Here is a 24285-nt window from a genome sequence, read left to right as displayed (position 1 = left end):
AAGATTTTACTTGGTTACATTTTATTAGTAGCCATAACCCCAGTAAAGCAAAACTGCAACCAAACGAATACTGCAGCTAACTACTACATTATGCTTGTCAGTTGTACAGAAGTGAATTATGACATTAGTTATCCTCAAGGGTTACAAATTTGGTCCTAATATATTGATAACGGGGAAAACCTGATAACAGTAACAATTAGAAATCTCTTATCTTTGGGTCGCAGTTAGGACTTTCCTATTAGCCAGTCTATTCATAGTAGGCTATTCTAGTTTTCTTGTTTTAGTAGTGCTGTCCATCCATTTTATCAGTGCGCTTTAGTACAAAAGAGTTTGTCGTATTGCTTGTAGTTCTTCAACTACAATATGTCGCTTGACGAACGTGAACCTATAACACTTCTTATGATGGTTGGGGAAATAACAGACGATCACACGAGGAAGCATGCCATTTATTTAATGACTACTTTCACGAGAGGCAGCCAATTTCTAGAACAACTGTAGGGAGAACTGTTGAACACTTTATGAAAACAGGAAGTGTTTCCGATCGTCATAGTTCGCTGAGATTTCTAATTGTTACTGTTATCAGGTTTTCCCCCGTTATCAATATATTAGGACCAAATTTGTAACCCTTGAGGATAACTAATGTCATAATTCACTTCTGTACAACTGACAAGCATAATGTAGTAGTTAGCTGCAGTATTCGTTTGGTTTGCAGTTTTGCTTTACTGGGGTTATGGCTACTAATAAAATGTAACCAAGTAAAATCTTTGAACAGCCGCCATTTTGTACTGGATCAATCTTTTTGAGTGCGGTTTGCGGCATTAAAACTCTGCTAGATAAGCCCTTTAAAATGATGTCCATATTGACCTATGCTCCTATTTAAGATTTCCTTCTGACTCCTTGCGGGACGTCCCCATGATATTACAGAAAACTGATAGTTCCTTCAAAAAGTAGATTTTTAGGTGTACTATTGATGTACCAAATCTTGTTTCTTTATCTGTTATCGTTCAGAAAATATTATACCCGTGCAGGACTTTATGTACACCCTATATTTTTGTGTAGACTACTTGAGGAAGTTTGTTGTTGTTTTTGTTGTTATTTATTGCACTATTTATAAAGATATATTTGTTGTCAAACCTTTTAATTCTTCATTGATTATGAAGTTTATAATTAATTGCTGTAACCATGTTATATTTTTAAATTATATAATAATTATTTGTATATCATGTTATAACTGTTGTATATCACGTAATTGCTGTCGTAAGGGCATTGTACAAATTAATAGTTGAAATAATAACTATATAATAATTACTTTAATCCCACGCGCAACCTACGAGTTGAATGGGAAGTATATAAAAATGTATTGTGTGTGTTTCTGAATAAAGATGATTTGAACTTGAACAGATGCCTTAATTCACTTAAACTTCTTAATCTGTTTTTGATCTGATGTTTAGTGATAGAATAAATGAATAGAAATGAAACAAAGGTGTTATTATCTGCTATCCTCCATATTTCTTATTATAATAAAACCAGGTTCTGTTTGTTAAACAGGGAAAACCACTCACGTCTTTCTGTATCTTGTTGTTATAGTTGTACTCTAAACAAGCAAGTTTTTTAATGCCTAAGCAAAATAAACTGTCGATAACTTAGGAATACAACAGATAACAGAAATGATGATACCGCATTTCAAGGCTGGATGAAACGCCCAAGCATTCCTTGTAGCCAAAACATGGGAGGGGCTTAAAAGAAATGACGCAGATAAGGAGCGCGCACTTAGCTGAGTTAGTGGTGGAAAAATCGAGCACATCGATAATCGAAATAGTTATCGAACAAAATAATCGATTATTTTGAATGTGTTGTGATACTGAAGAGAACGAATCGTAATATCTCATTTATTTTTCTTGAGCGATAGAACTATGAAATGATTTAACATCGGCTTCTGTCATGGATAATTTCTAGCATTTCAAGCCAGATAATCCGACTATATTATGATAAGGCCTGCATCAAAACGATATATATATATATATATATATATATATATATATATATATATATATATATATATATATATATATATATATATATATGTATGAGATACATATGTTGAATTTAACACATAAAAAATGTTGTTTATAGCGAATTATTCAAACCTATGTAGAGTTAAGGGCATAATTTAGTTTTATTATCATAAAAACATCTCAGTACTGTTTTTAAAGCATACGATTAATATAATCATAAGCAATTAAAGTGTTAGCTTTAAATATTAATAATCGAAATGTTTTAAAACAGATCTGCTCTGGCGATATTTAAAACAATTAACTGCTCAATTAATTGCTTTAATTAATTAAAGGTCTACCGATTATTTGAATATAAACGAGAAAACTCTATGTCTATGTTTTAACACAGACAAAATTTAGTTTATTAATCGGTACGACTTTAGTGTTAAATGTACTCCACTACGATAAAAAAAAACATTCATTGCATTTCGCAGCAAGCATACTTACTTAAACAAACTTATAACCTTAACCTAACATTAATTTTATTATTATTTAAATAAATAATTTATCAAAGTTTAGAAATAATAGTTATTATTATTAAAATCGTACTGTGCAAACACTGATTAGGCTATATCGAAACATCAGACAATCAATCATTCATTCGTTTGAGCAAACAACCGAAAGATCGAGAATTCTAAATAGTCGAGTAATCGAGAGTTTACTTTATGTTATCGCTACTCCTGGTATTATTCCTCCACGCCTTTGGTACAACTACTCATCGTTCTTTCAGACAGGTAAGCTTCTTATATTTTATATTATATTTTGTCTGCTAAATCAAATATAAACGGTCTTTAGTTTTTTCCATGTAGAAACCTCAAATACGTTTTGCGTACAAATCTTAAATATTAAAAGTATTTATGTAAAATTGTGTTAGGTAAATCACTTTTCTCACTTAATGGCATAATATTTCTTGAAAGTTAAAAAAGGTTTGGAGCTCGGATATAAAGCTAATTTAAATTTCTATATCACAATTTATGGTTTAATCTTATTAAAATTAAAGGATATTTAAAAAATAAAATGGATTTTATATAGGAAACTTTGTGGACATGCTGCTGTTTCCTGTTGGAAAAGAAAATTAGTCGTGTTTAACTGTTTAAAACAAAAATAGTTTTTCTAATTATATACAATATATATTTTTTGTTTTTATTTCTTTGATGAAAACTTAGATCTATTTTTATCGGAAGTTATGGTTTTTATACAGTTGACATAAGAATCATCTATTTGTTTAGAGTTTGTTTTTGACGGTGATGATTGTGAAGGAAACAGGAATTTTCCGGACATTTTCCATCCTTCAGTGATAAAAAAATCAGTAACACTACGTTTCGAGATCTGCAACCTGATCTCTTCCTTACATGGATAACTAAGCTTATAAGTTTATCACGTTTCATAGTACTCTGTAGTAACAATACTCGTTGTATGTCATATTTTACAATTTACTTATACGAAAATACAGTATACTCGTGGTAAATAGATTTCATAGTTTCATATGAACAACCATTAGTAGACATATCATGAACTTTGACTTTATTTACAGGCATAGTTAACTAATATGTTATCCCGGTTAGGAACTGGGATTGAAAGAGGGAGGGCTTGAGTTGTTTTGGATGGTTAGAGGGATTGGTGGTCAAATCCAGATCAATTCATAGTAGATGTTCGTCTCCAGAAAATTTCTGTCGTTAGGATCTGAAACACACATGATTGATTTATAACTCTTTGATTTATAAATATCTGCTGTTTGAAATTTTACAGGTTCACAATTTATAACGCGTAAAATATTATACTACCTCGTTGAGTCTCATTGGAACTGACGTAACTCAAACTATTTGGTATTAACATAAATTTGCATTTCATATTCTAAAATCCCCGATTCTGTAACAGCACTGTGGTTAAATACCGTATTTGAGAATTGGCCATTCTCACAAAATTATGTAGTGGAATTGGAGCTCCTTCCACGTTTGGACACCTTAACGGCAGTTGGATATGTCACAGGCCTTTAGAGTTGTGCGGGCGTGTCGTGATCAGCTGATCGACGGTTGATCAGGTTTGCAGAAAGTACGTTATCACTGGACGTACTTGTCCTTGACGTCAGCAGTCCTTCGTGCTACGTCCTAAGATAGGACCTGCCATTGTGGACAGGACGTAGATACGCTGTGGTTTGGACTGACGCGTGAGGTACAGTTATTGTGTCCATGTAATATTGAATTATCCTGGCAGAGGGAAATTGTTGAAGTTTGAGAATGAATTTGAGGGCTACTCCTCGTACTTGTATGCTGGGTGTCTGTCTGTCATTCTGGTCCGCGACTAAGGATGCTGCGGTCCCTGTGGACGTGTGAGCCTAACGGATATTCTTGGGACATTCTCGCCTCTCCACTCCCACAAGAGGGGGTTGCTTCCACCGAACTACCACCGCACTCAAACCAAAGCTAGAATATTATTATTATTCACACATATTTGTGGTTCAAGTATATTTCAGATCTTTGCGTGTCTTAAATGTTATACTTAATAATTTATAAGTATATTTATAATGATTATCGCTCTATGCTTAGAAACCTTAGCGTCGGCCGACGAGTATGATTTTTAGAGTGTACAAGAAAATTACATTTATTTATTTCTATGTGGTTACTAGTGCCAAAAGTTCATATAATTTGGAAGTGTGATACATTCGACAGTAATAATTAAACACCTTCCTGTTGCTGCTGCAATATAATGTTATTATTGTTATTGTTATTTGGTGGCCTAATAACTAAAATCTTACTAACTTTATGATTTAAATTACATAGTTTTATTTAGACACTGGGATAAGTCTTTAATTTATCCAAAATTTAACGCTCTCGTATATATTAGTAAAAAATTACACTTTCTCCACACATTCCTCGACCGATATTCATTATTCTGACACTCTATGAATAATTTTGTTTGGGACATTTCTGTACCGTTTAATTAAACATTGGCTAGCCAATAAAATCATAGACCTTTCAGCGTACTACCCGTGGAACGTGTAGGCATAGGCCTACGGACAATTCGCGTCACGCTTCCATTAGGAAGATATCCAATTGGACATCTGGGATGATTATACCAAGGATTAGTACTTAAGTTGTACCGTATTTTCAATGTGTTGTGTGTTCTTGTTTAAATATAATATGTTAATATTTCAGCATGGTGGCCACCTGCAATTATTCTTTCGATGTATTTGGGTATTAATCTATCATTCTCTTGTTGTGTAATCTTAAGCCAATTTTCTTGGTAAATTCTAGTTATGTATTACGGTAGTAACTGCCAAATATTGGTATCACTTTGACAAATTTTGAAATATTTTGTGTCTCAATCAATTGAATAATAGGTTCTTAGAATTTGTCATCATTTTGAAGGTGCTAGTATACCTTGCGATATAATGAAATTGCCTTCACTTAATTAAATAATTTGGTTTTCTGATTTACCCTTTTTTTAAATTAATTTCACTGAACCAGTAAAACTGAACTAGCATATTAGAATGCGAATTTAAATTGGATTGCTAATATGCATATTGGTATAAATATCCATAACAAGGAAGGTCAGACAACCCTGACTCGTATCATAATTCTGGTATCGCATGATCATTACTTACAGTTAGGCCTAACAGTATCACAGTGGGTTTTATGCATTGAATGGCAATCACTAGGCTTTCAGTCATTAAGTATGTGTGTCTATATCTATTAATAATCGGATAAGCATGAATAGTCAATAGTGTACTTTCCTTGGGCTTGATCTGCCTTACTGTTGAGTCACTGTCCACCTGGGCCGTAGGATTGATTCCCTATTGTCGTCCTACAGATTCATCTACATAACTACAAATGGGGTGGCGCCCTTAAAAATATTATTAAATACCCTTGCATTCCATCAGAGATTAGCAAGTGACATTACAGTAGGAGTAGATCTCAGTGAACTTAACCCACACCCTTCTCCACTGAACAAGTCGGGACCTATAAATTTGGGGGGGGGGGGCGTTACACACTTTAATAATTTTATGTTTAAACAAATTCTGTATTTAGAGCTTTATAAATATAATATAACTAATAACCTACAATTTACTGTACTAGATCCAAATTGTCTGAGCATTTATAGTGTAATCTATCATATGACAGAACAGACTAGACTCTATCACGTAGAGTCTGATTGATCTACTTAGTGATATATTTTAAAGCCCTGCCGTTCTATCTACCTATTCCTGCCTGGGTACCTTTCCTTGCTACCCTGGACTGTTTTTAAACAAGGTGGCGTCCTATTTCTACATTATCTCTTCAAGAGCACTAAGAGACCGGACTTCTACTAGTAGACCCACGACCATCTCTGAGCGGCCTGAGGCGCGGGTGTTATATTTCTACATTATCTCTTCAAGAGCACTAAGAGACCGGACTTCTACTAGTAGACCCACGACCATCTCTGAGCGGCCTGAGGCGCGGGTGTTATATTTCTACATTATCTCTTCAAGAGCACTAAGAGACCGGACTTCTACTAGTAGACCCACGACCATCTCTGAGCGGCCTGAGGCGCGGGTGTTATATTTCTACATTATCTCTTCAAGAGCACTAAGAGACCGGACTTCTACTAGTAGACCCACGACCATCTCTGAGCGGCCTGAGGCGCGGGTGTTATATTTCTACATTATCTCTTCAAGAGCACTAAGAGACCGGACTTCTACTAGTAGACCCACGACCATCTCTGAGCGGCCTGAGGCGCGGGTGTTATATTTCTACATTATCTCTTCAAGAGCACTAAGAGACCGGACTTCTACTAGTAGACCCACGACCATCTCTGAGCGGCCTGAGGCGCGGGTGTTATATTTCTACATTATCTCTTCAAGAGCACTAAGAGACCGGACTTCTACTAGTAGATCCACGACCATCTCTGAGCGGCCTGAGGCGCGGGTGTTATATTCCGTAAAAATAATTATATCTGGTAAACAGTGTCTACTCATTAATTCAGCTACAGCACTATCAAAATTTAATCATACACTTCTAATGTTTGATGAACTACACTAAACTCTAAACATTCTTCTAATTCGTTCGATACCGTTTTTATAATTTCATCATGAAGTATAATACTAGTAAAACATGATTCTTTCCATAAATTATTTTATGTGCGAAAATTTCCAAGCCTCTAAAAATATTATAATATTTTTTAAAACAATTTGAAACTCAATTTAATTTGTTTAGTAATCTTTAAGTATTCATGGGAATATCAAATCAATATCAAATTTTGTTCAGAACTTACAAACATACACAGTACACGTAGTATACATGAAATTAGTCCCACATGGGCCACAGAGGCTTGTGCGTGGTGACGAGTCTGTTTCTAGTTGCTGTGAACAGCGGTATTTTATAATTATTAACTTATTAATCATACTAAACAATTTTGAATATTTTAAAAACAATTACCTATCTCGAAACCAATATAAAAATAAACAACTGTAATTTGTTGGTCACAGACCTCATAAATTATGCTACAATATTTTATAATCTAGTTATTTTTATATCAAATCATATTAGAAAATCAAAGTAAGGTATGTTATTTGTTATGGAATAAATTATTGAATTGAACAAAATTATTACTATCGATAATTAAAATTATTTAGAGGTGGTAAGAACCGTAGGCGAAACGGCGCAAGACGGCCATAGTAGAACAGTAGAACAGTTTGTTACGTGTAATAAAGTAAGTTAGTCCAGTAAATAAACGTGATCATATATATTAGTCTAGTATATAGACGAGAGCAGCGACTCAGCGTGTTCAGCGCCGACCTCAAACAGCCAGACAGAGACATGATTTTTGTATGTGGACAGCGGGACCTGCAGGTCCCTTATGTGTTGCGGAATATTTCTGAGTAGGAAATTTGCAATGTAATATGGATTGGTGTAACTATACGATTTTACTACTCGGGGAGCCTGCAGGCCCACGCTAACAGCATTCCTTGTAAAATATCTATGTGTGACAGGGGTGACGATCTCCTGCCTGTGGCTCCTTGCGAAAACCAGTAAGATTTTGAAATAGGCTATAACTGCCGAATTGATAACAATTGTTGTTTCTGTATAAAGCAAGATAGTCGGGTATCTGTTGGGTTTTTTGAACGCTGCCTTAATAACTAAATTTTGAACAATCATTAACTGATCTAAAATAAACATGTAAGCCCTCCCAATACTATAATACCATATTATAAAATCGATTGTGCATAAGCGTAATAAATAGTTTTAATTTCATTGGGATTTAATATTTCATTTAGTTGATGAAATACGTAAATTATTATATCCATGATGACTCCCAGGTGCTTGTATTGGTTCACTTTCTGTAACACCCGACAATCACAGGAGCCACTGTTCGTGTCACCGCAAGAGTGGAATACCAATCTCATGTCCACAGGCGGCTCGCCCGCGCTGCGCAATGAGATCGGCATACATTTAGTTTTTGAAACATTCATGGTTAGAATATTTTCATCAAACCACCGTTTTACTAACGCCAATTCTCCCGCAGCAACACGGTAGACCTCCTCCCACGATCCCCGCTCAAACAATATTGCAGCGTCGTCTGCAAACAGAAATATCCTACCAGTAATCTCAAGTATTACAATATTATTTATATTAATTACGAGTAAAAGTGGACCAAGAGTGCTACCTTGAACTACACCATCACCAACACTCATTGTGTCACTTAAATGATTGTTAATTGAGACAGTTTGCGTACGTCCGCTCAAGTAGTTTCTGATAAAGTTCAGCTCTAATCCGCGAACTCCAACGCAATGTAGTTTAAGCAAAAGTAGGTTTCTGTTTATACTATCAAAAGCTTTTGCCAGATCAATGTAAAGAAAGGCATCAGTTATACATTTATTACATGCAAAAAGTCTAAAGTATTTTTTTTTTGCGAAACCCGTATTGAGATTCTGACAAAATATTATTATCTTCAAGGTATTTCTGTAATTGAGATGTGGACCGTGATCCTGAGACCGATGTTGTAGTGCCCAGTGACTGCACGCCGGGTGGTGTGCAGCCCGGCGGCCTGCACATTCTAGTGTCTCACAAACACATGGTCCAGGGAGGTCGTGCTGTTCCTGAAATACTCCTTGATCTATAGACTTACGAAATATGTTATATAAAATTAATACATATACCTGCAAATTATTTTTAATAATGACTATGATAATGCCATATATAGCACAATTATTTTTTCTTTTAATTTTAATTATAACGTTGTATATGTGTCATTGGTAGTGTCAGGAATGTGAACCGTGGTCCTGAGGCCGGTGTTGTAGTGCCCAGTGACACAGGTGTGCAGTCCGGCGGCCTCCACACTCTCTTATCTTACAAACATATATGGTCCAGGCAGGTCGTGGTATGCTAGCGGTGTGACAGTGGTAGTGTAGCCCGGCGGCCTCCACACTTTCTTATCTCACAAACATATATGGTCCAGGCAGGTTGTGGTGTGCTAGCGGTGTGACAGTGGCAGTGACAGTCGTGTGTACTGAGATCCTGAGGCCGGTGTTGTAGTGCCCAGTGACACGGGTGTGCAGCCCGGCGGCCTCCACACTCTCTTATCTCACAAACATATATGGTCCAGGCAGGTTGTAGAGTGCTAGCGGTGTGACAGTGGCAGTGACAGTCGTGTGTACTGAGATCCTGAGGCCGGTGTTGTAGTGCCCAGTGACACGGGTGTGCAGCCCGGCGGCCTCCACACTCTCTTATCTCACAAACATATATGGTCCAGGCAGGTTGTGGTGTGCTAGCGGTGTGACAGTGGCAGTGACAGTCGTGTGTACTGAGATCCTGAGGCCGGTGTTGTAGTGCCCAGTGACACGGGTGTGCAGCCCGGCGGCCTCCACACTCTCTTATCTCACAAACATATATGGTCCAGGCAGGTTGTGGTGTGCTAGCGGTGTGACAGTGGCAGTGACAGTCGTGTGTACTGAGATCCTGAGGCCGGTGTTGTAGTGCCCAGTGACACGGGTGTGCAGCCCGGCGGCCTCCACACTCTCTTATCTCACAAACATATATGGTCCAGGCAGGTCGTGGTACGCTAGCGGTGTGACAGTGGCAGTGACAGTCGTGTGTACTGAGATCCTGAGGCCGGTGTTGTAGTGCCCAGTGACACGGGTGTGCAGCCCGGCGGCCTCCACACTCTCTTATCTCACAAACATATATGGTCCAGGCAGGTTGTAGAGTGCTAGCGGTGTGACAGTGGCAGTGACAGTCGTGTGTACTGAGATCCTGAGGCCGGTGTTGTAGTGCCCAGTGACACGGGTGTGCAGTCCGGCGGCCTCCACACTCTCTTATCTCACAAACATATATGGTCCAGGCAGGTTGTGGTGTGCTAGCGGTGTGACAGTGGCAGTGACAGTCGTGTGTACTGAGATCCTGAGGCCGGTGTTATAGTGCCCAGTGACACGGGTGTGCAGCCCGGCGGCCTCCACACTCTCTTATCTTATAAACATATATGGTCCAGGCAGGTCGTGGTATGCTAGCGGTGTGACAGTGGTAGTGTAGCCCGGCGGCCTCCACACTCTCTTATCTTACAAACATATATGGTCCAGGCAGGTTGTGGTGTGCTAGCGGTGTGACAGTGGTAGTGTAGCCCGGCGGCCTCCACACTCTCTTATCTCACAAACATATACGGTCCAGGCAGGTTGTGGTGTGCTAGCGGTGTGACAGTGGCAGTGACAGTCGTGTGTACTGAGATCTTGAGGCCGGTGTTGTAGTGCCCAGTGACACGGGTGTGCAGCCCGGCGGCCTCCACACTCTCTTATCTCACAAACATATACGGTCCAGGCAGGTTGTGGTGTGCTAGCGGTGTGACAGTGGTAGTGTAGCCCGGCAGCCTCCACACTCTCTTATCTTACAAACATATATGGTCCAGGCAGGTTGTGGTGTGCTAGCGGTGTGACAGTGGTAGTGCAGCCCGGCGGCTTCCACACTCTCTTATCTTACAAACATATATGGTCCAGGCAGGTCGTGGTATGCTAGCGGTGTGACAGTGGTAGTGTAGCCCGGCAGCCTCCACACTCTCTTATCTTACAAACATATATGGTCCAGGCAGGTCGTGGTATGCTAGCGGTGTGACAGTGGTAGTGTAGCCCGGCAGCCTCCACACTCTCTTATCTTACAAACATATATGGTCCAGGCAGGTTGTGGTGTGCTAGCGGTGTGACAGTGGTAGTGTAGCCCGGCGGCCTCCACACTCTCTTATCTCACAAACATATATGGTCCAGGCAGGTTGTGGTGTGCTAGCGGTGTGACAGTGGCAGTGACAGTCGTGTGTACTGAGATCCTGAGGCCGGTGTTGTAGTGCCCAGTGACACGGGTGTGCAGTCCGGCGGCCTCCACACTCTCTTATCTCACAAACATATATGGTCCAGGCAGGTTGTGGTGTGCTAGCGGTGTGACAGTGGCAGTGACAGTCGTGTGTACTGAGATCCTGAGGCCGGTGTTGTAGTGCCCAGTGACACGGGTGTGCAGTCCGGCGGCCTCCACACTCTCTTATCTCACAAACATATATGGTCCAGGCAGGTTGTGGTGTGCTAGCGGTGTGACAGTGGCAGTGACAGTCGTGTGTACCGAGATCCTGAGGCCGGTGTTGTAGTGCCCAGTGACACGGGTGTGCAGTCCGGCGGCCTCCACACTCTCTTATCTCACAAACATATATGGTCCAGGCAGGTTGTGGTGTGCTAGCGGTGTGACAGTGGCAGTGACAGTCGTGTGTACTGAGATCCTGAGGCCGGTGTTGTAGTGCCCAGTGACACGGGTGTGCAGTCCGGCGGCCTCCACACTCTCTTATCTCACAAACATATATGGTCCAGGCAGGTTGTGGTGTGCTAGCGGTGTGACAGTGGCAGTGACAGTCGTGTGTACTGAGATCCTGAGGCCGGTGTTGTAGTGCCCAGTGACACGGGTGTGCAGCCCGGCGGCCTCCACACTCTCTTATCTCACAAACATATATGGTCCAGGCAGGTTGTGGTGTGCTAGCGGTGTGACAGTGGCAGTGACAGTCGTGTGTACTGAGATCCTGAGGCCGGTGTTGTAGTGCCCAGTGACACGGGTGTGCAGTCCGGCGGCCTCCACACTCTCTTATCTCACAAACATATATGGTCCAGGCAGGTTGTGGTGTGCTAGCGGTGTGACAGTGGCAGTGACAGTCGTGTGTACTGAGATCCTGAGGCCGGTGTTGTAGTGCCCAGTGACACGGGTGTGCAGCCCGGCGGCCTCCACACTCTCTTATCTCACAAACATATATGGTCCAGGCAGGTCGTGGTGTGCTAGCGGTGTGACAGTGGTAGTGACAGTCGTGTGTACTGAGATCCTGAGGCCGGTGTTGTAGTGCCCAGTGACACGGGTGTGCAGTCCGGCGGCCTCCACACTCTCTTATCTCACAAACATATATGGTCCAGGCAGGTTGTGGTGTGCTAGCGGTGTGACAGTGGTAGTGTAGCCCGGCGGCCTCCACACTCTCTTATCTCACAAACATATATGGTCCAGGCAGGTTGTGGTGTGCTAGCGGTGTGACAGTGGCAGTGACAGTCGTGTGTACTGAGATCCTGAGGCCGGTGTTGTAGTGCCCAGTGACACGGGTGTGCAGCCCGGCGGCCTCCACACTCTCTTATCTCACAAACATATATGGTCCAGGCAGGTTGTGGTGTGATAGCGGTGTGACAGTGGGAGTGACAGTCGTGTGTACTGAGATCCTGAGGCCGGTGTTGTAGTGCCCAGTGACACGGGTGTGCAGCCCGGCGGCTTCCACCAGGCAGGTCGTGGTATGCTGGCGGTGTGACAGTGGTAGTGTAGCCCGGCAGCCTCCACACTCTCTTATCTTACAAACATATATGGTCCAGGCAGGTTGTGGTGTGCTAGCGGTGTGACAGTGGCAGTGCAGTGACAGTCGTGTGTACTGAGATCCTGAGGCCGGTGTTGTAGTGCCCAGTGACACGGGTGTGCAGCCCGGCGGCCTCCACACTCTCTTATCTCACAAACATATATGGTCCAGGCAGGTTGTGGTGTGCTAGCGGTGTGACAGTGGCAGTGACAGTCGTGTGTACTGAGATCCTGAGGCCGGTGTTGTAGTGCCCAGTGACACGGGTGTGCAGCCCGGCGGCCTCCACACTCTCTTATCTCACAAACATATATGGTCCAGGCAGGTCGTGGTATGCTAGCGGTGTGACAGTGGTAGTGTAGCCCGGCGGCCTCCACACTCTCTTATCTCACAAACATATATGGTCCAGGCAGGTCGTGGTGTGCTAGCGGTGTGACAGTGGCAGTGACAGTCGTGTGTACTGAGATCCTGAGGCCGGTGTTGTAGTGCCCAGTGACACGGGTGTGCAGCCCGGCGGCCTCCACACTCTCTTATCTCACAAACATATATGGTCCAGGCAGGTCGTGGTGTGCTAGCGGTGTGACAGTGGCAGTGACAGTCGTGTGTACTGAGATCCTGAGGCCGGTGTTGTAGTGCCCAGTGACACGGGTGTGCAGCCCGGCGGCCTCCACACTCTCTTATCTCACAAACATATATGGTCCAGGCAGGTCGTGGTGTGCTAGCGGTGTGACAGTGGCAGTGACAGTCGTGTGTACTGAGATCCTGAGGCCGGTGTTGTAGTGCCCAGTGACACGGGTGTGCAGCCCGGCGGCCTCCACACTCTCTTATCTCACAAACATATATGGTCCAGGCAGGTCGTGGTGTGCTAGCGGTGTGACAGTGGCAGTGACAGTCGTGTGTACTGAGATCCTGAGGCCGGTGTTGTAGTGCCCAGTGACACGGGTGTGCAGCCCGGCGGCCTCCACACTCTCTTATCTCACAAACATATATGGTCCAGGCAGGTTGTGGTGTGCTAGCGGTGTGACAGTGGCAGTGACAGTCGTGTGTACTGAGATCCTGAGGCCGGTGTTGTAGTGCCCAGTGACACGGGTGTGCAGCCCGGCGGCCTCCACACTCTCTTATCTCACAAACATATATGGTCCAGGCAGGTTGTGGTGTGCTAGCGGTGTGACAGTGGCAGTGACAGTCGTGTGTACTGAGATCCTGAGGCCGGTGTTGTAGTGCCCAGTGACACGGGTGTGCAGCCCGGCGGCCTCCACACTCTCTTATCTCACAAACATATATGGTCCAGGCAGGTTGTGGTGTGCTAGCGGTGTGACAGTGGCAGTGACAGTCGTGTGTACTGAGATCCTGAGGCCGGTGTTGTAGTGCCCAGTGACACGGGTGTGCAGCCCGGCGGCCTCCACACTCTCTTATCTCACAAACATATATGGTCCAGGCAGGTCGTGGTGTGCTAGCGGTGTGACAGTGGCAGTGACAGTCGTGTGTACTGAGATCCTGAGGCCGGTGTTGTAGTGCCCAGTGACACGGGTGTGCAGCCCGGCGGCCTCCACACTCTCTTATCTCACAAACATATATGGTCCAGGCAGGTCGTGGTGTGCTAGCGGTGTGACAGTGGCAGTGACAGTCGTGTGTACTGAGATCCTGAGGCCGGTGTTGTAGTGCCCAGTGACACGGGTGTGCAGCCCGGCGGCCTCCACACTCTCTTATCTCACAAACATATATGGTCCAGGCAGGTCGTGGTATGCTAGCGGTGTGACAGTGGTAGTGTAGCCCGGCGGCCTCCACACTCTCTTATCTTACAAACATATATGGTCCTGGCAGGTTGTGGTGTGCTAGCGGTGTGACAGTGGTAGTGTAGCCCGGCGGCCTCCACACTCTCTTATCTCACAAACACATATGGTCCAGGCAGGCCGTGCTGTGCTCCGTCACCCGCGTCGCCCTGTCCACCCAAGTCTATGACCAATTTGGCAGTTTAATATCTGCTTGTATTGTCGCTACGTGTCAAAAGGCATGTTTTATTACGTTCTACATTGTTATAATACCTGTCGGTAGCATCTAAAATACTGTGAACGTTCTGTAAGGTGTTAAAATGTAGAAGTGAGTATTTAGGAAAGTGAAATAACGTAAAAGTTACGGTACCGAAATTTGTTTATGATGTAACTGCATCATTTATAGAAACAATGACACCGTCATTTATCAGTCAGTAAGAAGTAAGACCATTTAATATTTATTCCCTCCCAAGTGACTTGTGACTTGACTTGTGAAATTGTAAAACACACACACACACACACACACACACACACACAAACACAACCAGTAATGTGTAATTTATCGAGACGACGTGAATATATATTAACATCTGTTTTTTTGTGTTCCAGGAATTTTGAGTAACAGTCGGTATGATACCGATACTACTATTCGTAAGCTGTATGCTTATGATGACCTCTCCACAGCTGAGTAGATCCCTTCCAGTGAATTACCATTCGCTTCATTCAGCTATCGAGAAATTTCAAGATACAAAAGTCCCAGAGAAATTTTCTGCTCAGGTTCCTGAACCAACTGAAAACAACGACGATATCTGTTTACTATCCGACGAGCCCATTAACATCGATGGAGGCCTGTACGGTATCAGCCCTAGATATCAAAATCAATTTATAACAGACTCAGATTTGTTCATTACTTTAGAAATCGTCACACTGGTTTCAGTCAATGCCACCTATCCCTGGAGTTCTCTTAATTGTTCAGGAATCGATACCGTCCCCTTGCCTGCCGCATTTAAATCCTACGAACTTCATTCGACAGGTACCCCGAGTGTCCAACAATCTTTCGGCCCACCACCACATCCAACATACGCGAGCATGGCCAAAACAACGTATGTGTCATCTACTGAGTCAGACGCAGAACCGACATGGATACCTTATCATGCAGAAGTGACAACGGATGATGATGATTACCAAGAAGCCCAGATCACCATACATGACATCGTGCTTGCTGAGGAAGAATGTGGTATGTACACAGAATTACAATAATCAATAAATCATGTTGTGTAACTTAAAGGAACCCGGGCATATGTTAAACTTTACGATAGTCAACAAATTAATAGTCCCCTAATATATTACTTTAGGTGTGAAAAAGGTTTGTCAGTACAATTTATTAGTGGGTGTTTTAGGTGGATTTTCTACTCCTCGATCCCTTTTGTTAAATTATAATAACATTGTTCTTATAGAGATGGATAACAAGCTATACATTGTCTATTTATATGTATCTTTGATAATACAGGAAGTAAACTTATTGGTCTCAGAGTTCCTTATGCTGTGCAGTTTCTTTTTTATTAACCTCTCAAAAATGGTATTTTTAATTTATCAGAGAAAACATCGGATTTTGTAATTATATAAAAGGTGCAAATTAAGTCCTAATACGCCTGGATATATTCCAAACGGATTGAGATATCGATATAAAATCTTAACCGTACCTATTAAAATACTTGTTTGGCCTTTTTAGACGGTACAAATATTCCCCACCCCTTTTTTAAAGGGGGGTAGAGGTGGGTCATTTAAAATGTTCAAATTGCAACTCTTATTATGTGAGCCGGTTCAAAGTCTTGAGCCCTGTTATCTCCCCGGCTCATGTTGTGTATTTATAATATAGTATTTGTAAGTGTTGTTCGTTGTGGCTGCATAAGGCTTTGACTGTACTGTTTCAGAGCGCTCTGCTCATCCTTTTCAGGAACTTCTGAAATTCTTGCACGTTAGAGGAATTAATAAATTGTGGTCAATTTTTTACATTTTCAAGTTTTTAATGTTAATTCTTTCTTAATTTCCCCACTAACATGCTGGCGTAAGTTCTAAGTTTCACACTGACGAGGTCCAGGAGAGGAACTCTTGCCTCCTGCTGCTTTTTCATCAGGGGTGGACGTAGACATCAGATTCCAGGGTTTCCTGCTCTGCTGGAAAACTGGCCTCCATGATGAGCTGAATATACCTAGACAAACAACGGTGATACCCTGCTATTTGTTTCATTGATTTATTTTGTTATTGTTGCCAGTTATTATAGTTTATATTTTGTTATTTAGTTTTTAAGTTTAGTTTAAATGCCATTTAGTTTTATTTCTTGGTTTTCATTAGGAGCCCGCCTTTAGCCGAAGGTTACCGGGTGGAATTGGCAGTTATTGTTTTAAATTATGGCTGTTCCTATTTTTTTATTTATCTAGGTGCACCTGAGACACGACAGAAATTTTGGGGTTAACTGTAGTAATGAGTTTTTTATTTGTCAGGCCAATAGCCTGACCTGTACGAGAAATTTCAAGATACAAAAGTCCCAGAGAAATTTTCTGCTCAGGTTCCTAAACCGACTGAAAACAACGACGATATCTGTTTACTATCCGACGAGCCCATTAACATCGATGGAGGCCTGTACGGTATCAGCCCTAGATATCAAAATCAATTTATAACAGACTCAGATTTGTTCATTACTTTAGAAATCGTCACACTGGTTCCAGTCAATGCCACCTATCCCTGGAGTTCTCTTAATTGTTCAGGAATCGATACCGTCCCCTTGCCTGCCCCATTTAAATCTGACGAACTTCATTCGACAGGTACCCCGAGTGTCCAACAATCTTTCGGCCCACCACCACATCCAACATACGCGAGCATGGCCAAAACAACGTATGTGTCATCTACTGAGTCAGACGCAGAACCGACATGGATACCTTATCATGCAGAAGTGACAACTGATGATGATCATTACCAAGAAGCCCAGATCACCATACATGACATCGTGCTTGCTGAGGAAGAATGTGGTATGTACACAGAATTACAATAATCAATAAATCATGTTGTGTAACTTAAAGGAACCCGGGCATATGTTAAACTTTACGATAGTCAACAAATAGTCCCCTAATTTATTACTTTAGGTGTGAAAAAGGTTTGTCAGTACAATTTATTAGTGGGTGTTTTAGGTGGATTTTCTACTCCTCGATCCCTTTTGTTAAATTATAATAACATTGTTCTTATAGAGATGGATAACAAGCTATATATTGTCTATTTATATGTATCTTTGATAATACAGGAAGTAAACTTATTGGTCTCAGAGTTCCTTATGCTGTGCAGTTTCTTTTTTATTAACCTCTCAAAAATGGTATTTTTAATTTATCAGAGAAAACATCGGATTTTGTAATTATATACAAGGTGCAAATTAAGTCCTAATACGCCTGGATATATTCCAAACGGATTGAGATATCGATATAAAATCTTAACCGTACCTATTAAAATACTTGTTTGGCCTTTTTAGACGGTACAAATATTCCCCACCCCTTTTTTAAAGGGGGGTAGAGGTGGGTCATTTAAAATGTTCAAATTGCAACTCCTATTATGTGAGCCGGTTCAAAGTCTTGAGCCCTGTTATCTCCCCGGCTCATGTTGTGTATTTATAATATAGTATTTGTAAGTGTTGTTCGTTGTGGCTGCATAAGGCTTTGACTGTACTGTTTCAGAGCGCTCTGCTCATCCTTTTCAGGAACTTCTGAAATTCTTGCACGTTAGAGGAATTAATAAATTGTGGTCAATTTTTTACATTTTCAAGTTTTTAATGTTAATTCTTTCTTAATTTCCCCACTAACATGCTGGCGTAAGTTCTAAGTTTCACACTGACGAGGTCCAGGAGAGGAACTCTTGCCTCCTGCTGCTTTTTCATCAGGGGTGGTCGTAGACATCAGATTCCAGGGTTTCCTGCTCTGCTGGAAAACTGGCCTCCATGATGAGCTGAATATACCTAGTCAAACAACGGTGATACCCTGCTATTTGTTTCATTGATTTATTTTGTTATTGTTGCCAGTTATTATAGTTTATATTTTGTTATTTAGTTTTTTAAGTTTAGTTTAAATGCCATTTAGTTTTATTTCTTGGTTTTCATTAGGAGCCCGCCTTTAGCCGAAGGTTACCGGGTGGAATTGGCAGTTATTGTTTTAAATTATGGCTGTTCCTATTTTTTTATTTATCTAGGTGCACCTGAGACACGACAGAAATTTTGGGGTTAACTGTAGTAATGAGTTTTTTTATTTGTCAGACCAATATCGTTATCTCGACAGAAAGGTTCTTATCTTGGTTAAAGATGTTTTTTTTTTCTACTCTGTGTTGGTGGTGGTGAGTTTATAATGAGTAAATGAATCTGAGCACGCTATTTACGGGGTTTATTTCCTGCTAGGTTTACTTTTGATCTACCCTCCCGTTCGCCACATGTGTGCCCGCTTCCTAATTGTCTAGTTGGGTGTGCGAGCGGGGAGGTGCGGTTTCACATGTCTTATTAAAGGTCTATTCAAAAGAAACTCAATGACACTAAGAAAAACACCTCTACGCCGTTTCTAGCGAAATATATGGGCAAATAACGCAAACAATAATAACCTGTAAGGCCAATTTTCTTGCTCATATCATCATAAATGCATGCGTGATATTTTTATGGGTTATCTCCTCAGGGGACTCAAACTATCCCTTTACGTAGTATCTAATGTTTCTGGTGTGCATAATTTTAGTCTTTTTCTAGGTGACATTAAAATGTAAGGGGTTTTTGAAAAAGGAGGGGGAATATTTTTTACCATCAAAGTCCAAAAAATAATTTTAATAGGTATGGCGAACGTTGTACATTGATATCCCAATCCGTTTGAAATATATATTCAGGCGTATCAGGACTTAATTTACACTATGTATGATAGGTAGGTCAAGTTCGGCTGTAAGAAAATAGTCTGTTTTTCAAATGATTGATAACGTTATCAACTTTTGGTTCTGTCGGTAAGTCGTGTAATTAAAAAGTTAGCTATTGGATCACTTTAAAAAACTCACCCTGTATAGTAATTTTACTACTACTCACAACGTAGCTATGGTAAGAAGGGTTGATTCAATGTGAATGTTGAGTTTATCTACGGTTCACCTTCCTCTCAGAGCAGCGTCTCGAGGGTGGACCTTGTACCAAGAGGAAGGTGAACCGGAGCTAAACTCAAAATTCACAATAAAACTTTTAATAAAACATTTTTATTTCGATCTTGTTCTGGGATTGCTGTTATAAATTTTATATTATGTAGGTACTCACAATTTGAGCCATCCAAATGTATTCTCGATCAAGGCATTTTCAAACGTACACTAAAATAAAAATAAAAACACAGTGTCCTACACACACAAACGCACGACATTAAATTAATTAATTAATGATTCGCCTATGCTAGTTGTCCAAATTAAACAGTTATAGTTGAATTAAAGACAGAAGGGTATTGGGACCCGGCAGCGATGGCCGAGGTTCGGGGCTCTTCGGGACCGGTCGGCTACAGTGTTGCCAAGTTGTTCTGTCTGACTCGATCATCCACAGCGTTCACATCAACCGCTTCTAGGTAGGGGTGGTTCGCAGCGGAAACATGTGGACACATTTATCGAAGCGATAAATTAATAGCGTTCGTTGTTTTGAGAATTGTTATTTTATAAGTAATTGTATCAGAAATCAAAACCTTGTAAAGGATTTTTACTGAAACCACGAGTGTATTATTGAAAATATATACATAGGCCTAATAATAATAATTTGAATATGGTACATTTTACTGTTATTAATAGTTACCTTCAAAACACAAAGGAGTATATTGAAAAGAAATAAAAATTATATAATTATAATTATATATAAAAATGCCGTGAAACCCATGACTGTAAGGCCGAGTTTGTCGTCGTGCACAAACTGATTGGTTCCTAGTCACGGCGTCTTCGTTATCTCTTATACAGGTTGACCTCATTGTTTGTATTCCTATTGTTCAGGTTCTGTCATAAATGGTTGCTTCCTGCTGCCGGTTCTTTAATTAAAAATATTGTTCAATGTACAATGACCTTTGTATGTTTCCATGTCTTCTAATCTATTTGATCTTTGTCCTTTGTGGCAATGATGCAATATTTTCATATTATCTGCTATGCTAGTATAAGAATGTTTGTAATTATGCAGAAAATAGAATTATTATAGAAAATATAAATAAATTTCACAGTCAGAGTTCAATACATGAATATGAAACTAGGTATAAGTCTAATGAATTTTCCCGTTTTTGTAGTTATGTTTATTTAAATCAATTTCCATAATTTATATTCGTAATCATATTATTTTATGTTTATTGAGATTCGAATTTTTAGTTCTTTCTTTATAATCTATTATTATGTTTATTTGCTTAATATCTAATTATACGTTTTATGCTGGTCCTTTATGATAACCCATGTTTTAAACGTATTGGTTAAACATATTCAAAATTGAAGTGAATTTAGAGGTTTCTCGTGGAAGTGGTTCATTGAAGTTAGTCAGTTTGGTTTTTATATCTCGATGAAGTTTAAAGATTTCTTCTTGATTACAACCATTGTTATGTTATTTATACATTATGGTTTGTAGCTCTTTATCATAGTCGTTTTTATCATGGGAACCTTTTATCATGGGAACATTAATCTAAAAGAAGCCATTATGTTGTTGTCTCGGGTGGTTGGATGGTTTATGTAATACTATGTCAGTATGATTGGTTTCCTGTATATTGAAAATTCATGTTTACTGTTTATATTCCTTATAGTCATGCCCAAACTGTTTACAGCTTTTCCAATTTCGATTTCTAATATATATATTTCTAACTGTATTTTTGAGAATTTATATGTTTTTGGATAATTTCTACTTGTCTTACGTTACCGTTTATTAGGTATGACCGGTTATTAGGTATGCCAATAAACTTTTAAACAATAAACTAAATTTGTTTACAAAACGGTTTAGGTTGTTTTCCATATTATCACACATTAACAATATCCATACGTAGGGATGTAATCAAATAAATCAATTAAAATTTGTTACATTTTGTTTGACGCTGTTAGAGAATTTATTGTGTGATTAAAGTGTTTAAAAATTCAAACAAAAATATGTAACATCCTTTAGTTAAACTGCTGCCGTATACCGGCGAATTAAAAACTAGTAACGTGGGATAATAAATTGATCTTGAAAACATACTTACATAACTTTTGAAAACTGAAGTTTGAGTTATCAGGTTGAAATCTCAGGTAAGACATAAATATTGTGTGACCTTAGGGGAAAATTGTAAAGTGAGAATTTTTCTTCGTCCAAGTTAAAGGAAATTTATACAGCTTAGGAAATCGGTTAATGTTTTATTTTTACAAACTGTGTAAGAGAAATAATGTGGAGCTACAGGTTGTTCTAGCAGAACCGTAGTCGGTAAATTAAGTGCCGGAATATTGGCAGCCATTTTGATTTCCTCACACAACAACAACGTTAAATCCCAAGCACATTACAATCTCATATCATGTACTCGTGGAAATATGAGGTATGCCTCATTTCAAAGATACGGTTGAGTCAGATTCCGTTATATGCCCCCAACGCTTAAACTTTTTTTAATGAACTTAGAACGTTATAAAACGATGTAGTTGAGTAACAGAACTAACATTATGCCCCCAACGCTAATTTTTCATTTACGGATGATTATAATGAATTACAATTGGTTACTAGCTAAGAAAAAAGGGTACTTACGTATTATATCGACCACATCCCTACATTTATCCAAAAAAATTCAACAAAAACAAACATTACCAAACAAAAACTAAACTCTTTATTGAAAAAGAAACACACAAAACTTGTTTTTATTCTTGATCACACTCCGCCACCCAAAATGCGAGTGCCTCCGGCCATCGGCAGCACCGTCCCCGCGCTGATGTCAACGAATGAAAAACATCCCTCGATAATAGAATTGTAATGGAAAGGAAATTATGTACCGTGCAAAAACTTAAATAATCATGTGATGCCGCGCGGCCTGCCGTAATCGGGATTCTCGAGAAAGATAAGATAACAGCGACAACAATACCGATCGCAATACCTGGAAATGCTTGTTGATTGATGGAATGTTAGTTCTGTTACTCAACTACATCGTTTTATAAACGTTCTAAGTTCATTGAAAAAAATTTAAGTGTTTAGGGCATATAACGGAATCTGACCATACGGTTGAAGATGTGTTCGAAAAAATTCTCAAACTGTGTTTGTTTCAATATTCAAAAACTAGCCATACAAGTAAAACTAAAACAGTTGGAATGCGAATCCACCATATATATCTTGACAACTGCTATGGTGTACGACCAAAATGAACGGCGAAAGAGTTTTAGAAATTTCACATTTTTCTTGTGAGGTACTATTCAAGTTATTTCATTAGTCTACCTTCCTTTGGTGGAGGACGTTACTTGAATTCCTAACACGGCGTCTATGTTACAGGTACCGTGACAGTCCTTTTCGGGATGTCAGTCGTTCTGATAGTGGTAATGACGATGCTGGTGTCGTTCTTCGTAATGAACAAAGAAGAATGGGTTCCTCACTGTTTCCTGAACATTACCACGCCGCAGTTTCCAAAATCCCGTGGCCGAGAGAAGTCCACTGGCCTTCACCAAGCTTAACCATAATATGCCATCCATATTATGGTCATTTACAATCAAGATCATCTTGTCTCATCATCAATCACCAGTCATCTCCCTCATACCACTCTGGATGAGGTTTCATCAGGTTGATCATGACATCCAATTCCAGTTTTCTTAATAACATTTTTACTACTGCTTATATATTTTATTATTGTGTTTATTGTATGTATTTCATGTTTTCAGTAGTAGCCTAATGAGTTAAATATTGTATTCGTAAACTAAATAAATTTTATCAGTGTTTTATTGATTGTGTTTTATTGACCCAGTCATTTCTTTCATTGCTTTTTTGTTATCTTAGGACAAGAAGCTTATACATTGCACTAAGTCCTGTAAGAACCTTTGCGCTGCTTCCGGAGTGACAGGATATTCAGGATGGGTAAGGTTAGGGAGTAGAGGCCGCCTCTTATGGAGATTCATGAGGAAGGATTTAGGGCACTACATCTCAAAGTCATGTCTCCCCGGAAGAAGGAGAGGCCAGCTCTGAACCAGCCTATCCAGTCAAAGTAGGCAGGGGGTGACACACCCTTGTTGAGGCTAACAAGAATCTCAGAGGTTAAGGAACCCCACCAACTCCAACAGTCATCTCCCACAGTAGACTAGACCTTTCGAATTGCCCATGAACCCCAGAATCTCGACATTTGCGGTTAGTGATGTGCCGCCCATAAGGTTGCTGACATATAACATATTTCGTTGCTTAGTCATTGTTAAGGTCAATGGGTAATACAAATTTATCAAGATTGATGTTTCATGCCCCTGGATTTCCAATAAACAGTTCTTAATTGGTTTTTACATCACTTTTGTCAGCAATCCGAAATCAATATTGGCTTTCTGTGTTAAATCGTTGTTAAAGCAGTACTGAAACTGTTAAAACTTGTTATAAATTTAACACGGACACAGGTTTAAATATTTGTTTAACATTCCAAAAACCTTTGGTAGGCCTACTG

General features: G+C 40.2%; 1 protein-coding gene across 1 annotated transcript; it reads left to right on the top strand.

Moving 5' to 3' along the window:
- The first annotated feature begins 2751 nt into the window (after window positions 1–2751).
- LOC124368621 lies at window positions 2752–23584 on the top strand. Its single transcript, XM_046825860.1, has 4 exons — window positions 2752–2788; window positions 15257–15884; window positions 17473–17676; window positions 23142–23584. The coding sequence occupies exons 2-4, from the start codon at window positions 15278–15280 to the stop codon at window positions 23318–23320; spliced, it is 990 nt and encodes a 329-aa protein (XP_046681816.1). The 5' UTR covers window positions 2752–2788; window positions 15257–15277; the 3' UTR covers window positions 23321–23584.
- Window positions 23585–24285: the final 701 nt, after the last annotated feature.

Source organism: Homalodisca vitripennis, chromosome X, assembly GCF_021130785.1.
Source record: "Homalodisca vitripennis isolate AUS2020 chromosome X, UT_GWSS_2.1, whole genome shotgun sequence".
In the NCBI taxonomy this organism is placed as follows: domain Eukaryota; kingdom Metazoa; phylum Arthropoda; class Insecta; order Hemiptera; family Cicadellidae; genus Homalodisca; species Homalodisca vitripennis.
Note: the sequence above shows the minus strand (reverse complement) of the source record. Positions and strands in the feature narration are given on the sequence as shown.

Coding starts and splice junctions, on each gene's coding strand:
- LOC124368621 (XM_046825860.1), top strand. CDS start 15,278: ATGATACCGATACTACTATTCGTAAGCTGTATGCTTATGATGACCTCT. Junction 15,885..17,472: donor GCTTGCTGAGGAAGAATGTG/GTATGTACACAG, acceptor TTCATTCGACAG/GTACCCCGAGTGTCCAACAA. Junction 17,677..23,141: donor GCTTGCTGAGGAAGAATGTG/GTATGTACACAG, acceptor TCTATGTTACAG/GTACCGTGACAGTCCTTTTC.